The 17,337-nt window shown below is 35.4% G+C and overlaps 1 protein-coding gene across 5 annotated transcripts in view; it reads left to right on the forward strand.

The window, feature by feature from the left end:
• Positions 1-17,337, forward strand: part of Smg7 (SMG7 nonsense mediated mRNA decay factor) — a 79,485-nt gene that overhangs the window by 35,526 nt on the left and 26,622 nt on the right. For 3 of the 5 annotated variants that reach the window (XM_005375022.2, XM_005375028.2, XM_005375026.2), the window contains exons 2-6: positions 2,662-2,807; positions 2,961-3,099; positions 9,550-9,581; positions 10,699-10,816; positions 12,678-12,810. In XM_005375022.2, the coding sequence (XP_005375079.1) occupies positions 2,984-3,099; positions 9,550-9,581; positions 10,699-10,816; positions 12,678-12,810 (399 nt within the window). In that variant the 5' untranslated portion in view covers positions 2,662-2,807; positions 2,961-2,983. The remainder of the gene's footprint in view (positions 1-2,661; positions 2,808-2,960; positions 3,100-9,549; positions 9,582-10,698; positions 10,817-12,677; positions 12,811-17,337) is intronic. The other 2 variants (XM_005375023.2, XM_005375025.2) reach the window with 2 other exon arrangements.

A 17,337-nucleotide genomic window follows, 5' to 3' on the forward strand; every position in this document is an offset into this window, starting at 1 on the left:
CCTTTCCCTTTCCCTTTCCCTTTCCCTTTCCCTTTCCCTTTCCCTTTCCCTTTCCTTTCCCTTTCCTTTCCCTTTCCTTTCCATTCCATCGGGAATCGAACTCAGGACTTTGAACTTGCCATGCAGGCATTTGTGCCACTGAGCTATATCCCCAGCACTGTACATTCTTTCTAAAAGGCATTGGTTTGGATGGGGTTGAACAACTTTTTCTGACATACCTCCTGTAATGTAAAAATTGAACTAAAAGTAGCTTTTCATTGTTGATGATTTAACCTCAATTTCTTGTTTAATATTTTTGGGTTGTTGAACTTACTCATGTTCTATGTATATTCTATATAGATCCCATACCATGAAAACCAAATCTGAATTTCAAAGAGACAAGTATAAATGACTATATAAAGTGGTAGATTTTCTGAACATAAAAGGAAGTTACTATTTTTTGTTCAGATGGAAAAGTTTTTAGCTTCTTTTCCTGCAAGACTTGAAATTATTGTCTAGATTTGAAAAACTTTGAACTGTTAGGAGGTTGACCATTGAGAGACAGGTGCTGGTACAAATTAATGTAGGTTTATTTGAGCAAATTGCAGTATGGTAGGCAGTGTGTTAAGCACTGGAAGTACAAGGTTGAAGACTGTTTATTGGAGAAAAATGTGTAAATAAATAACTTCTTATAGTGCTCTGAGTGCTAAAGCAGACAGGCATTAAGATGCATTAGCAGTACTTGGCAAATCCAATGCTCTTTTGTAGAAGTTGATGAGTTTTCAAGTACTAGAAATGATTAACCAATCAAGAAAGGAGATGGGAGGGCATTTGAGTCTGAGTCAGAGAGCATGAATAACCAGCCTTACCACGTAAATACCAGCACTCTGGGAGGCTGAGGCAGGATTGCAAGTTCAGCCAGGCCTGGGCAAAATAGAAACATAGCAAGACCTTGTCTCAAGATAATGAAGGGCTAGGGATGCAGTTCAGTGTAAAGTCCCTGGGCTAAATTTCCAGTGCTGCAAAAAAAGAGAGGAAGGAAGGGCATGAACAAAGAGATACTTGAAAAATAGTAAGAAACTAAGATAATATGATATGATTGAAATATACACTGGATATTGAATTTTTAAAAAATTTATTATGGTAAAAGATACATTGCCATTAATTCCCCTCAGAATACTCCCCTTGCTTCAGCTGTGCTTATCCTATCGTCTTGCCACTTCTGAAGCAGTTCTGGAAGTCCTGTTTCATGATTGTCTTTATGAGCTGTAATCAAAGATATGGTGAATGCTGCTGTCAAATGTCATCCAGTGGAAAGGCAGGCTTGTAAAAACATTACAGTGTGTCCTCATCCGCGTATGCACTGGGTCTGGTATCATGCGACTTCTGGCTGTTTCTCAAGGTCAAAATGACCATAAAAGGTAAATGTTTTTAATTGCTTCTGGACATTGAGGTAGCCATGGAAGCATAACTAAAAACGCTCATGAAAGAGGATTGCCAGAACTACTTCAGAAAGCAGCAAGAAACTGGGAAAAATGTGTTCAAATGAGGAAAAGTATTTTGGGGGAGATTAATGACAATGTGTCTGTTATTGTAATAAATTAAAATTAAACATTCACATGTAGGTTCATTGACTTATGAAAATGGAAAGCCATGGATTTTATATGCTAGGCTAATAAGGAACTTGGGTTTATCATGAAGTTTTATCTTATTCATTTCCACTAAATTGTCACTAAAATCACAAGAGCTGGAAAATGTGCTTTGAAGTATAGCAAGAGTCCACTGCTGTATGTTTGAAGTTTTTCTTACAGTTCTTCTTTATTTTTTCTTTTGTTAAAAATGGTTAAAAACTTTGTGTTTTGATCAGTTTGTAGCTTTAATATTGTAATTTATAGAAGAAAGAAAATAGCATTTACCTTTTTGGATGGTTGGGAGGATGAATAATAACTATAAATAGTGATAATAATGGCCAACATTTTTGAGGCCTTATTTACAGTCCTAATCCTTTTGTTTTTTTCTTTCATCCTGAAAATACCTCAGTGAAGTAGATTATTTTATCTTCATCTTTTAACCAAATGGGAACATAAAGAAGTAATGCACCTTAGGTTATGTATCCTGCAAGTGGCAGAGCTTGGTTTGGGCCTTAGAGCCTGAACACAAGGCTCTTCACAATCTATCATGGTATGCTTCAGTTTTAGAAATCACACATATGTACATGTAGCCTAGTATTTGGCACTTAATAATTATAAATGTAACCAGTGGTCAGTGGCCATAATTGCTCACTTTGTACAAATCTTTGAGTTAATTTGATGTCCCTAGGAAATTGTGCTGTTTTTCTTATGTCTTAATTTTACTCTCTGGTAGACCATTGATGACAGACAAAGGGACTCCTGGGCTTGTGCTTTTAACTTCTGTTGCCTCTTCCTTCCTTGTTGTCTGTTTCTACATTAAATTTTTAAATCCGTGGTAGGCATGATAGCTGTGTTATCATTGTATACTGTCCTTAACACAGTATCTAGGACACAAAAATGACCAAATATTGTTCAGTGAATGAAGATTTAAAACCCGACATTTTCAACTGATCTTCAAATGTAAGCATTATTCACACCCCCTCTAGTTGTGGTTTAATTGTTTTATATGCTTTTCCTTTGGTAAGGAGTCCGTCTGCTCCTTGTTCTGTAGGTCATTCTCATCCTAGTCCTGCAAGAACCCTGCTGGGTAACCTGTGTTTGTCCTGTAGAGATCTCTCAGCTTTCAGACAGTGAGACAGACTGACAATTTGATCTAAAACAAGATTCTGTTAGATACATATGAAACAATTTTAAAAGGTATGTTCTAAGAAATTACATATAAAAAGAAAAAGTCTTTGGTATTTTTTCTTTGCCTTTCACATTAAATCATTTCAAATGATAAAATAATTGTTCTAGGGAATTCTCTGCTTTTGTGAGTTAACTTATATTTTCCTCCTCTCCTCTATCTAGAATGTCTTAAACCATTCTACCTTATGAGAAATTGGATGTTCTTGCAGATAGTCATTGTGGGAGAAAACGTTTCATTTAAGTCCCAGATGAGGACCGAAAACTTGAAATCAGAAGAGCATCTGAAATCAAGTAATATTAGGTAGGATTAAAAATTACAAGGGATTTCTACATGTTTTTATTAATGTTACAGATGTATGTTAAACTATTCCTATTCTGCGGATCCTAACAGAAGAATTAGACACTTTCTGAAAGATTTGATTTTGGCCAAGATGGGGGGACATGCTAAAAACAGTTTTGCTTATGTGGCTTTGAAAACTTCACATGTTTACTTTTATTTGTACGTTTGTATCTTGTAGTCCAAAAAAAATTTTAAAGATTTTACTGAAGTAAGTTTTAAAAATTTTTTAAGTTTATGCATGAGGCAAGTGAATATTTATAAGTATGAAACATACCCATTTTGTACATTATCTTGTAGAATGAAAGTTTCTGTTTTGGGTTACGTATGTAGTAATTTCTTTGAGTGCAGAAACCATCCACTCTGGGTTTTGTATATTAACATGGATACAGTTCAGCCTGTCAACTAACTGCCTATAGAAATGAGCCTATGATAAAGTGCTAGAGAAGCCCTGTTCTACATGGAGCTAGTTACTGTTGCTATTGTATCTTACAGTGCCGGAGTGTGTCCTAAATCTCAAATGAGGTGGCTTTTAACTGAGAGGTGATGTTTGCCCCTACAAATTGAAACCCATAGCTGGTTATTTCAGAAGATCTGCTTTATTGTATAATGCTAATGAGCTCTGATTGTCAAATTAGGTTGCAGGGTAGAACCCAGGCTCTGCTGCTTCCTAGTTATGTGACCTGGGCCAAATTACTTAACTATTCTGTGCCTTTGTTTCATCAGCAAAATGGGGATCTGTTTACCTGATAGAATTGCCATGAGATTTAAAGGTTTTATAATACATGAAAGCATAAGAAAAGAAGACCTGGCAAATAATAAGTGATCAGAGCATATTATTAGACTGTTCATTAATTTTTAGCAGATGGGGTTAAAATCTATTATTAATTAGTATGGCATTTCTATCATTTATAGCTTGCTTGATGTGTTGTCAAGTGCAGTTTTTAAAGCATACTTGTTAAATAATAATGTGAATGTTTAGAGAGAATAAAAAAGAAAAAAGTAACATCCTGACCAATTCTTTTATAATTTACATATCTACCTTTGATTTTATTTTCTATTCATACTAAGAATATGGCCTTCATAATATCAAAACAACTTACCCTTTCCAGTATATTATGTGGTAGTAGAGAACCTAGGATGTTTTAACTTCAATTTTGAGGGTTTTTTTTTAACTCCAAAACACAAAATTTTGTTATCTTAAACCCAGTGTGGCCCTTCAGTCAAGATCCCATGAAGTAGCAGTGGGGAAGGAATACCTGACTAGCCATTGAGTAACTAAATGTGCAAAAGGAAGTTGGAGGTCGCAGTCAGGTTACCTTCCTTCTTCGAGGGGGTCACTTGCTTTCTATTATATAACGTGTCTTACTTATTCCGCATGGCAACTCTCTCATTTCTAAGTGCCCACTTAGACACCTCCCTCCACCTTCTAAAATACCCAGCTCTTTTAGCTAACAGCCTGGGGCTGATTTTAGACTGCTTTATCTCTACAACTGGTCTCCTAGTTACAACGTGCAGGTATTTTTGAATCTGAGTTTTTCAACTCATCTGTATTATCACCTCATTTCTACTCTTGAGGTTTTAAAATTAGTGTTTTAGATACCTTATGGTAATTTTTTTAAAAATGCAAATACAACAATGCTGTACCCTTACTTAAAATTCAGCACTGGTTTGTTTTGCTTAAAGGTCAAAATGTGAACTACTTGGTGTGCCATGCAGTTTCTCCTAACATCTTCTCTTCCGTGGTCCTTTAGCTCCAGCATGTGTGCTCTATCTAGTCTGCCTGCCTCACTGGCCTAGTGCTTTTGTTGTTGTATTACTTCTTTTGCCTTTTCATCCTTGAAATTCTTGGAGAAGCCTGGGCCCTTAATACTGTGAAACTAGGCACACATTTTCAAAGAAAATAGATAAAGAGTGAATGTTCTGGTATAGAGCATTGAAATGTCAGATTGGAAAATACAAGATAAAGTGCCATAGACAGAAAGAAACTTAATGTTTTTATTAATGTGAACTGAGAAAAGCTCCATTAGGAGTAGCATTTCTCCTAGATTCTCTTCTAAATGAAATCCAACAGCACGGCAATGATTTATTTTTTCTCTGATGAATACTGTGAGACTTGGTGAAGTTTTAGAGAGCTATGTGTGAGTGTATTTATAAGTGTATAAGTGTTACACACTTTATAACATTTTATAAACTTTTATAAATTTTATATGTAAAATTATATAACAATTTTTAAGTGTATAAATAGTTCACATGTGTGAACTATTATTTAGCATGTGCAATTATGATTAGGTTCTTAGGTTTATGACTATAATTGATAAATATTATTATTATCCAAAATTGTTCCTAACTCTGTGGGAAAATAATGAGCAAAGTGATAAATCCTACCTTGGACTTCGCTTACATTTTCAAAAAGGAGTACTCTAGATGCTTCTTCCAAAACAAAGGAGACTGATTTGCCTTGTCTGGGTAGCTCTGAGTTTAGAACAGGTTGCTTTGTATTTCTGAATTCTTACAGAGAAAGGGATCTGGTGTTCATGTGGAAGGTATCTCTTATTTTATGTGCCTATGGTTTAGAAATATCTTAGATTTTTAGACCAAATTTTAGAGTATATATTCTTAGGAGATTACCCTTTACTACTTTGCATTGTTACAATAATGCTAAGTATGATTAAGATATTTATTAAGATATCCTGAATTTTAGTTTTTTTCCCCCTCTGGTGAAATGATAAAATGATCACAAAATGATTAAGTACAGAATGCTCCAATGCTGTGAGCTACTATCACGTAATCCTGTATAAGGGAGAAATTCTGATATAACAGCAAGGAGCTGGACTCTGGAGACAAACAGAGTTCAAATACTACTTCTGCTACTTAACTCTGTGACCTTAGCCATGTTATTTAGCCTCTGTCTCCTTGTATTTTCTTCAAGTACAAATTAGAAACAGTAATGGTACCTTGTGAGAATTAAATGATTATTTTATGTAGAACCCTTTGAATAGTATAAGTGCAGTACACAGTGTTATTATGGTACCAGTGCTTAGAATGCATTAAACGTACTTGTAGATCTTGATGATTATGTTATCACCATCAGTATTGTTTCAGATTGTTAGCTTTCAACACACTTGTCACTAAAAGTTCCAGATTTCGTTCAGCTTTTTAATCATTTTAGTTGCTTGGCAGAAATGTTTAATTTCTGTAATCAATAACAAATTATATTTAATATATTGGAAAGCTTCATATTTTGTATTAGTCCTTTTATTAAAGGCATGATGATTTAATTTTGAATTCTTGGTTCATTTGTTGTTTTAATTATTTCCTTCTATTTAAAATAAGAATAAACGAGTTCATGTTGCCATACCTTCTGGCAAGAAAAACATTAAAACTTTTCTTTTTATATAAACATTGGCTAGAAAATATAATGTTAACCTCTGTTGAAAGTCTTCAGTGAAACCAGCAAAGTTCAGGTGTAGCTTTTTTCTATAATAACCAATTTGTGCTAATCTTCATTAAAGCATTTATATGAAATCACATTTATTGATTTGATTTCTTATGTATTATATACTATACAAAAGGAAAGCTAATACTTAAAGAATAGTATTCCATGAAGGGGAAGAAGAGTTCTGACTGGTGGAATAGGGTATATTGTATGTTTTATTAAGTTGTATTATCTTAGTTTTTAAAGCACATAAGCCAGTAGCTTTGTGGACATTTTTTAATGGCAAATTTTAACACAAAGCGGACAGTGAAGATAGAGCTGCATGGTTAATGGATTTTGATGTGCTGTTATATTTTAGGACTAAACATAACTATTTATTTAGTATTGTTCATTTGTATTGGTAGTTCTCATGTGGTTGTGGTTACCTCCCCAAGACCCTATTGTGATTCTGTTGTTTGAAAGCTTAATTTAAAAAAAAATTTTGTAAAGGCTAAGAGAATAAAAGGTCTCACTTTTTTGTTTGTTTTGAGACAGAGTCTCACTATGCAGTTTAGGCTGGTCTCGAACCTAGTACGGAGCCCAGGCTGTCCTTGAACACTTGAACTGGCCTTGAAGTGTTGGGATTACAGGCATGTGCCACCACCCCCAGCTCACGTTACATTTTAAAATGAACTAATATTCATAGTTGCTATTAAATACCTAGTTATGTAAAAACATAGTAAAAATTTTAGAATCGTAATATTCTCTAGCTTTCCTGCCCGAAACATTATTTTTAAGACAGAGATCTCAAGTTTATATAGTAACTTTTTAAGTTGTGTTTTTAATTGATCCCTAATAATTGTAGTTGTTTATAGTTTACAGTGTGGTGATTCAGTACATATATTCAGTGTATAATAATCAAATCTCAGTATTTAGCATATTCACGTCTCATACAGTTATTTCTTTGTGGTGAGTACATTCAAAATCTATTCTAGCTGTGTTGAGAGATTTGTTACAGTATTGTCACCATGATCACCCTATTGTGCCCATAGAACACCAGCATTTATTCTGACTATAACTTTGTACCCTCTGACTAGTCTGTCCCTATCTTCCCTTGCCCCTTACCCTCCAGCCTCTGATAATCACTCTTCTACTTTCTAGTCCTATGAGATCAGCTTCTTTAGATTCCACATATGAATGAGATAATTAAATCCAGCATATGAACATGGTTTACCCTCTTCATTAGAATGTTTATTGAATGCATACTGTATGCTAGTAGACAGGGGGTTGTGGTGGGGAGTGTATTAATCAGTTCTTTTGTCACTGAGACACATGTCCAGTGCTCTCAATTTAAAGGAGCAGAAGATCAGGCCTGCTGCCAGTTTCTGGGGGTTCAGTCATGGTCAGGTGGCTCAAGGCAGAATATCATGGCAGAAGGGCATGGCAAAGCAGAGCTGTTTAGGTCATGGCCTCCAGGGAGCAGAGCAGAACACTGCCAGAGAGAAAAGTGCAAGGGATCAGACATAGACCCTGAGGTCAAACTTCCATGACCTACCCAGACAAACCTGCTAGTATACTCCACCAATTCCTCAAATCAAAGTAAATTGGTTTGACTGCCAAACACTGAGCAATCTTAAAAGGTGTGATATATACTAAGGAGAAAAAAAAAAAAACTACTTTGAGAATATAAATAGGAATGTTTTTAATCTAGATGATTTTGCCATGGAAGTAATGTTCTGACTCAAAGAGTGAACTGTAATTAACCAGAAAAAAGAGAGGAGAGGTGTTTCTAGCAAAGGAACTCTCCTTCTCTTTTACAGGGGCCCAGAGCACAAAGGAAGCATCACACCACGACTCAGTGATGCAACACAGAGATCAAGGAGAGTAGAGTGGGGAGTGGAAAGGGGAGCAGAGGAGAGTTCAGAGACTAGAATTTTGTAGGAAACTTTAGTGATGATTGTGTTCTGTACCCTAAGAGCAATGGGAAGTCATTCAAGTACGTGTACTAAGTCATTGATAGATCAGGTGTGTATTTTAAAGACCCTTAGAGCAATGAAAGAACACCATGAAACAGGGGCAGGGTGAAGTGGAGAAAGCAGTTTTATGATTTGTTCAGGCAAGGGATATGCATAAGTTGAATGAGTGTGGCTGAAGATATGAAGGAAAGATTCAAGACCACTTAGTAGATAACATTCTCTGAAGTTGGGGTTTGAGAGAAAGTTGTCATAGATGACTTCTAGGCTCCTGCCATCCACAACTAGAAAACATGCTACATTTGCTAAGGTAAAACAAACAAAAAACTAAAAATAGAAGGGTGAAGAATCAGGTGGCCATTAGTTCAGTTTTGGAACTCTTATTAAACACAAGCAATTTTGAAGAATGTGAGAGAAAAGACAGGCAACAACCAGAGGGGAATGTGGGGCAGAAGGTTTTAAAATGTGTGAGAGGCCTGTCCTTGGTAAAATACCAAAGAGCAGAAAGGGCCTAGTAGAGAGGGAAATTTCAAACTTGTCAAAAAGGAGCGGGATTAATCAAAGGAACAGATCCTTAAGAGAAGCTATATAGAGCATACCTAAGTGAAATTTCAGTCTTAAATAAGAGATACAGTATCTCTAGGATTTTAACAGTAGAAAGTAAGGAGAGGGGTGTGTATGTGTAGTAAGTGCTTAGTAAGTAGGAATTACTTGCCCTGAGATGTGTGGCTGTCATTTGCAATGAGGAAGAGGACCAGGGATCAGCAGCTTGAGGAGAATGGAAGTCAGATTTGGAGGAAAACAGCAAGAAAGTAAACTTCGTCACTGACGCTCGTATAAACTTAAATAGTGGCATCGTTGTTCTAAGACTTAATGCTATCCTGAACGTTAAAGGGGGAGAGTGACACAATTTGCAGTGCCACAAGTTTAGCTGCTGTATAGTCTTACTGTCATACATGATTTCTGAGATCTCATGCTATATTGGTTAGTTGCTAACTGATTTTTTTTTTTTTCCTTATTTAGGCAGGCAGAAGTCCTGAAGGCTGACATGACAGGTATTGGCTGGCTTATTTCTTTTTCACAACTTACTTTATACCAATAAAACAGGTCTGAGCAAATCTCCAAATCTATTATTGATTAAAAACTTTAATAGACCAAGAAACTGATAATAGACTTGTTCTTACTAACCAGCAAACTCTTGTGAGCATTACCTCAAATACTGAATCCAGGAGGTTCTGTTTGCAGAGTAGAATTGTGGAGGCAATAGATACCGTTGCCAAACTTAAAGAGGAGTGAAGTTATATGATTATTCTGCAACAGATTCCTTAAGTAAATTTGATGAGTTTAACTGGTTATTGGAAATACATACTGTAATTGAAAAGTCTGTTACTAAGTTCTTCTACAGAGACTGTCAGTTACTGAACTACTCAAGAAGCCAGTCAGTATTCATCAAGGTTAATGTACCTTGAAGGACTCAGGCAGACAGTATGACCCCACTTTTGTAATGTGTGTAGTCAGAGCCTAACTTGCTGACTTAATCCTACACCTAGTCTCTTGTCTGGCTATGTAAACAATTTAATCCCAATCTTCTCCCAGCCCTCTTTTACATGAAAACAATTCTCATTGTTGTGGCTTTATTGGGTTGATATATATAGAATAGGGCAATACCCAAGCAGCTGCTAGACAGTGAATTGACATGAACATTTTATGCGGACGTTTGTGGAAAATAATCAAAATAAATAAATTTTTATTTGAATAAAAAGGGAAAAGCCAATTTGGGCAAAGGAATATAGTTGTGGGTGTTAAAAAAAAAAAAACCCTGCCCAACTTGGTAGTCCATTATTTTAATGAAGTGACTTACTGTGAGGCATATGGCTGCCTATGATAGGAAGAGACAGAAATCTAAATCAAAAGTAAAACATAATTTTTTTTTTTAAAGCCATTTTCATTTCATGGTGTTATTTCAAAGCTAACAGACTTAAGAGATACAAAAGCATTTTAACCCAGATTTAGTCATTAGCCAAAAAAGTCATTTGACACAAAGCTTCTACAGCAGTCTATGGAATACACTTGAGGGCAGATTTACTTTGGGGAGTGGAGAGTAAAGGAATCATTGGTTTGCTGTACTTGTTAAGCTGTTTATTCATGTGTTGTTTTTGTTCTGCTACTCAGATTCTAAGCTGGGTCCAGCTGAGGTCTGGACATCCAGGCAGGCTCTGCAGGACCTGTACCAGAAAATGCTAGTTACTGATTTGGAATATGCTTTAGACAAGAAAGTAGAACAAGATCTGTAAGTATTATCATTTGAGTTGTTCCTGTAAGATCTAGCATCTCGCCACAGCTTAAAATTGGTTGCTTACTTGGTTGTCTCTTAGCCTACTCCTGAATAAGCTTTTTCAATAGAAAAAGATTCTAATATTTGTGACTTTTTTTTAAACAAACTATTTGGTCATTGATATTTCAGATACAATCTTTGAAGGTAAGAGGCGACTGTTTATTAAGGGCAGCTCTTTTTTTGTTTGTTTGTTTTGTTTTGTTTTTCTCCGGTACCGGGAACCGAACTCACGACCTTGCGCTTGCCAGGCAGGCGCTTTTGCCACTGAGCTAAATCCCCAGCCCCTAAGGGCAGCTCTTTTATGCACATCAGAAAAGCAAGTATCTCATCTCAAGTACTAAGAATATTTGGTTCTCTATATGGAGCCTGATTTTTAAAAATTCTTTAGAAAAATCTTTCTTTGGTAAATGTAATTCTATAAATTTCTCCAACAGAAAAATATTTGCATTGTAAGGAAGTTCTTTTTTAATCAAATAAATTCATATTTTCTTTTCTTCCCAATAAAACTAAAGAAAGATTTTGTGTATTTCGGTTATTCCAGTCTTTCTAGGAAGGGTGAAAATGGCAGATAACCAGATTCTCAAGTGAGTAAATAAATGCCTTTAATGAAAAGTCTTGGCTTATAAATTGCAATAGGAACATTAGCTTGATGAAAATCAATGAAGTATATTCTGTCTTGTATTGCCCATTACCCTATGTTGTAGTGAAGATTAGTTTTTTTCCATCTTCCACACCCTTATATGCTTTATATTTTTAGGAAATCTAGTTACAGTGAGGCCCTGACTTATGAATATCTGAGTTGCAAACTTTCACAGATATACTGTATGAGACTCACCTTGTCAGGTTACAAACTAATCAGACTTAGGAACATTCTCCCACAAGGGAACACTTTTGTAAGTCAGGGACTTATTGTTTAGAGTTAAGTAACAATCATTCAGTACTCATATCTCAGAAATTAGAATCAAGGATAAGATGTCATCAGCAATATTAGAGAGTGGTTGCACTCCTAAATCATTAAAAACCTGGTGCTCTAGAGCTTCACAAGCTGATGTTAATAGTTAGGAACATACCAGGTAGATTGGAAAACCTTTATCTGAGTTTTCTTTCTCCTCTCTCTCTCTCCTGTGAGTTGCGAGTTAGAGAATGCTTATTTTTCATGAAAACTGAATTCAAAGAGATTCTGTGCATAATCTTATTATTGAAGGGCATTTTATAGCAAGATTTTGATGCCGTATTTCAGCATTATGTTGTTTATCTTAAGTAGCCAAAATTGAAATGTGGCCTATATTTCCCAATGTAAAGGAAACATTAATCCCAAGAGAAATAAAACTATTAAGTAGGAATAGAGATTCATTCTATGGGAAATAACTTTTGGGATAATAAGAACTATCGGCAGACATGTATAAGCCCCTCCCCCATGCATGTCATTTGATAGAGTACAGTCAATTATTTTTGACACAGTGTATGGAAATTTGTTAATAGCTTATTTTTACTTTGATCTTGCCACTGTAGTTCTTTGAACTGGGATTCCTAAATAGATTCTCACTCTAGTAACTCTAAAAGATTAATAACTGAAGCCAAATCTGATTATTCAAACATTTGGTAAGTTTTTACTAAGGTCTGTTGGATTCTACTGCATGTCTAGTTTTATTCAAAGGGGAGCATAAAGTCATTTTAAATAAATGAATAACTTTAGTGCAGGTTTACTGCCTAGCATGGTATAATTATAACAAACAGTTCTCTCTTGTTCTCAGGGGGACCAGTGTCTGCCCAGTGAGTCACTGCTATACCAAATAGAATTACATTTTGTTTTCAGCTGGAATCATGCCTTTAAGAATCAGATCACAACACTACAAGGTCAAGCAAAGAATCGAGCAAACCCGAATCGGAGTGAAGTCCAAGCAAACCTTTCTCTGTTCCTAGAGGCAGCTAGTGGCTTCTATACTCAGGTTAGTTCGCATTGTATAACAGTTTTGCTAGTATTAGTGGTAAACGTTCCTTTGTACACATCTTTATTTCATACACACTTTGGTATAATCACTACTGTGCCAACCAGGGGTTGATTGTACAATCTCAAGTGAATACAGATGTCCAAAATTATTTTCCATAAGACCTTTAAAAAAATACTCTCAGATTGATGTTTTGTTTATAGGTTGAAGGTATAACTAAGAACAGTAAAGGGTTAATGGCAGCAAAACATTAGTGAAACAGCAGAAGTCAGTTACAAATGGCATTAGAGCAAATGTGAGTGTATATGTATGAGTATAATCATTATGAAGGTAACCGCCAGGCATGGTGGCATCCTCCTACAATCCCAGTGCCCGGAAGGCTGAGGTAGAAGAATCACTGTGAGTTCAAGCCTGGGCACATAGTGAGTTCAAGGCTAGCCTAAACTATATAACAAGATCCTATCTCAAACAAACAAACGAACAAACAAAAGTAACAACTGTTTTGCCAGTAAGAGTCAAAATTTGTAACATCAAGTGAACTTTCTGCATATTATTTATATTGTCAAATTTATTGTGACCTTGAATGGTTTTTAAACTACGTAAGAAATAGTATTTTTTCTTCAGTTTGAGTAATAAGCTATTATTCATCATTGCCACAGATTTTCTCTTTTCCTGTTACATTCTCGTATAACTTCTCTATCAGGCATGGTAAAAGAATGAATAAATCTGTGACCACGGAATTTTCTTTAAGCATAATCTTTTGGAAAATTCCCATTTCATTTATTTGTAATTTAAATGTAAATTATATATAAAATTAGCATCTTATAATAAGGTTTTCAGGCTCTTGTGCTTGAACTTGGGCCAGTTCTTCCTATGCTGCTTCTCACCTACTGTATTATGGTTTTATTTTTGTTTTTCCATTTCTTTGAATGTAGAAAAAGAAAATCTCTATTGGAAGATAGCTGTCGTCTTTCAGAGAGATTACTTTTACTTTATTTAGACCAATAACTGTTTATCACAGTTCATCATTAAAAGCAGTCAAGTACAGCACTTATTCTCAGAATTCATCTTCAAATTTATGCCAAGTGTTAGCAGTATAAGTTAGATACTTGGAGAGCGTTTACTTTCAAAAAGAAGCATTGATGCCAGTAAGTAAGCAGATGTCAAAAACTTACTCATTCTACATGTGTCTGCCAAAAGCCTACTGTTGGTAAGGTACAATATTAGGTACTGAGAATACAGAGGAATATGAGACAGAATATTTACCTTCAAAGAAGTAGTAAGTCTGCATGAAAAGATGGGTACATTATAGCTGTCTTTTGTCTCCTGACTATAAAAACAATACATACTAATTTCAGGTAACTTCAAAGTTACACAAAGTCCCAAACTTTTTTCATTAATTCCCACACTCAGGAGAAATCACTACTTTTTGTTGTTGCTGCTGCTGTTGTTACCCAGGGCCTCACACATGCTAGGCAAGCGCTTTATTCCTGCGCTACATTCTCGACACTACATTCTTGAGAGAAAATCTTTCTGAGTTGCCTAAGCTGGACTCAAACTTTAAATCCTTTTGCCTCAGCGTTCCAAGTAGCTGCTATGATAGCACTGCACCAAGCTGTTCAGGATAAATTACAACTGTAATACATCCTTACAGTGTTTTTCTACTTCTTTATGGTTAAGACCACACTTAATGTCTGCTGTACTACTGTGTAAGCTTTTGCTTGTTAAACGTTTTGATGAACATCTTTGTATATAAACCATTTCTCTAATATTGAATTATTTCCTGAGGACCAGTTCTTAAATTGATTATTAGGTTATTAGATTAGTAAAAGTTTAAATATTGTAGATGCATGTTATTGTTTTCCCTAAGGAAGCACAGAAGTTATCACAGATTTTATTTTTTCCTTTGTGCATAGTTGAGATGTTTTTAAAAAAATCACATCTGAGCCAGGCATGGTGGCACACACCTGTAATCTCAGCACTTGGGAAACCGAAGCAGAGGACTGCTGGGAGTTCAAAGCCAGCCTGGTCTACATAGTGAATACAAGGCTCATCTGGGTTATATAGTGGGACCCTGTCTCAAAAAACCAAAAACATTTTAAAAAGAAATGAATAAACAATCACATCTGAAGGAACAAGTGGACATTATAATCAAATCTTAATATTTGAAAACAATACTACTGTCTTACAGTAGACTAATGGTTAAATAATTCATGGCATAACTATAAAAGGGAAATATGAAACTTAAAAACCATGAATTTTTTTAGATGAGAGAAATATTTCCTATAATTGGGAAAACAATATAAAAGCATGTCTATATAATTTTGACTGTATTAATTGAGTAGTTTCAGTTCAGTGGAATATTAACACAGTGGTATCTCTGCCCATTCACTGCTTTTATCTGTGTTCTTTTAAATTCCCAGATTCCTACCATTACTTGAACAGATTATATAACATTGCAGTTGCTCTCAGTTTCTGAAACGTAGTCCAGTTTTAAAATTCTAAAACTTCACTCATGTTTCTGATTCAAATCTGTTTCCCTTCTCCACATAGTAGAAGGTAGAACTGGGAACATGACTGCGGTTATGTTCCATACTTCTTTCTTGGTTACATGTAGTGCAGATTAGGTCCCAGACTGGGGAAGTAGACCAATTTCAGATCACTGTATGACTTCATAGGCCAAAATGAGTTTTGAATTTTAATGTTTAGTGTAATTTCATGCCGCTGGCAAGTAAAGCAGGGGATTAACATGCTCAGCTTTGCATGTTTAAAAGATTACTCAGGATTTTTGAGGTAAGGAATGGAAGATGGGATACTTCTGTAGTTGTTGAAAGAAATACAGTTTTGAAGTATGACCAAAAGGACTTCCTAGATTTGTGAAATCAGTAAAAGAAGGTGAATCAAAACTGATGATTAGAAGAACTAGGCGGCTGTTTCGTTTACTACTAAGGGAATCACTAGGGGAAAGGAACTTTATTCATGTTAGAGAAATGTCTCTTTGACATTTAAGAGATGTCTGATAGAAATAGTACAAAGACATCTGACTTACCAGATGCAGATAGGCTTGGTATAGAGGAGTCACTATTGCAATAGAAGAAATTCAGGGAGAGGTGCTTTGGATTCCAAGAGAAGAGCATTTTAATGACAGGAGAGAGTGCAATCCTGTTGAGTGCTGGTGAGAAGTCAGGTAATATTTTAAAAGTGACTAATTAGATTTGAAAACTTGGAAGTCATTAACGAACGTAATGAGTACCATATTTCTTTATTTCCAATAATTTTTCATATTTAACATCTCTGAAATAGAGGTAAGTTTGCAACAGACTTTTCAGAAACCAACACTAACATGACTAATGGCAATTTTCCATTTAATTGTAATTTTTACTCAGTGTTATATAAAATAACGTTTTATCTTATAATTTGTGGTATCTTGGATTTAATGAAATGTAACTTTAGCAGATTAGTAAGAATGGAAGTCTGGAGTGGCCTGAAAAAAGACTGGTATGTAATTATCCACAGTCACATTTTCTGTGAAGATAACTTTTGACTTCTTAGTTATTATATTGTTAACTAGTTAAAACTCGGTGCATTGTGCAAAACCAAATTCTCACAGACGCAGCCAGGCGTGTTGGTGCACGCCTGTAATCCCAGCACTTGGGAGGCTGAGGCAGGAGGATCATTGTGAATTCAAGACCAGCCTGGGCTACAAAGTGAGCTCTGGGCCAGCCTGAACTGTATAGTTAGACCCTGTCTCAAGAAAAGACAAACAAACAAACAAATTCTCACAGAAGCAACATTCTGTTATAGGTTTCTTTTGTGTATCAAAGAACAAAATAATTATCCTTATTTTAAAAAATGGGAGCAAGAAAGCATTTCATGAAGTTTCTGTATAAAAATAAATGCTGTCCTTCATTTTTGGCATAAAAGCTGAGAAGAAATGGAATATTGTGAAGATTACTTAATGGGAACCTTGAAACTATTGTGACTCTATAGCGCTGACTAATTTGATAGTTTGGGCAAGTCACTGTAAAAAGAGTAGCATGGACAAACGATCATTGTAGATCCCCTTTCCAGTTTTGTAATTCTATGATTGGAAGTTTGAGGAGAACAAAAGGCATTAATATCCAGCACGAGTCCTCAGAGCATCTCCTAGTACTACCTTATATTGAAGAAACTTATTATCTCAGCCATCCACCTACATTTAGGAAACTACTACCAAGTCAGTACACATCAGAGTAAACCTATATAAAGGTAGGATATAGTTTTAATAGAATACCTGTCAAGCATAGTTTTAACTTGTGACCCTACCTGGGTTCCTACCCTCTTCTTGGGTTCCACTTTGTTATTCCCTTTAAACAAAGTAGTGCTCTGTTTTCCAGAGAGAAGCTTTTTTCTCTAGTATTTATGCCTATGGCTCCTGGGTTCAGGCAGAAATTTTATTACAGAGCCATTCTGTGTGATATTCAGATCATATTTGATTTACTTCTTGTGATCATTCTTCTTTTCTTCTTGCTATTTAGCCTTACCTAG

Source organism: Chinchilla lanigera, unplaced genomic scaffold (assembly GCF_000276665.1).
Source record: "Chinchilla lanigera isolate Chin_1 unplaced genomic scaffold, ChiLan1.0 scaffold00005, whole genome shotgun sequence".
In the NCBI taxonomy this organism is placed as follows: Eukaryota; Metazoa; Chordata; class Mammalia; order Rodentia; family Chinchillidae; genus Chinchilla; species Chinchilla lanigera.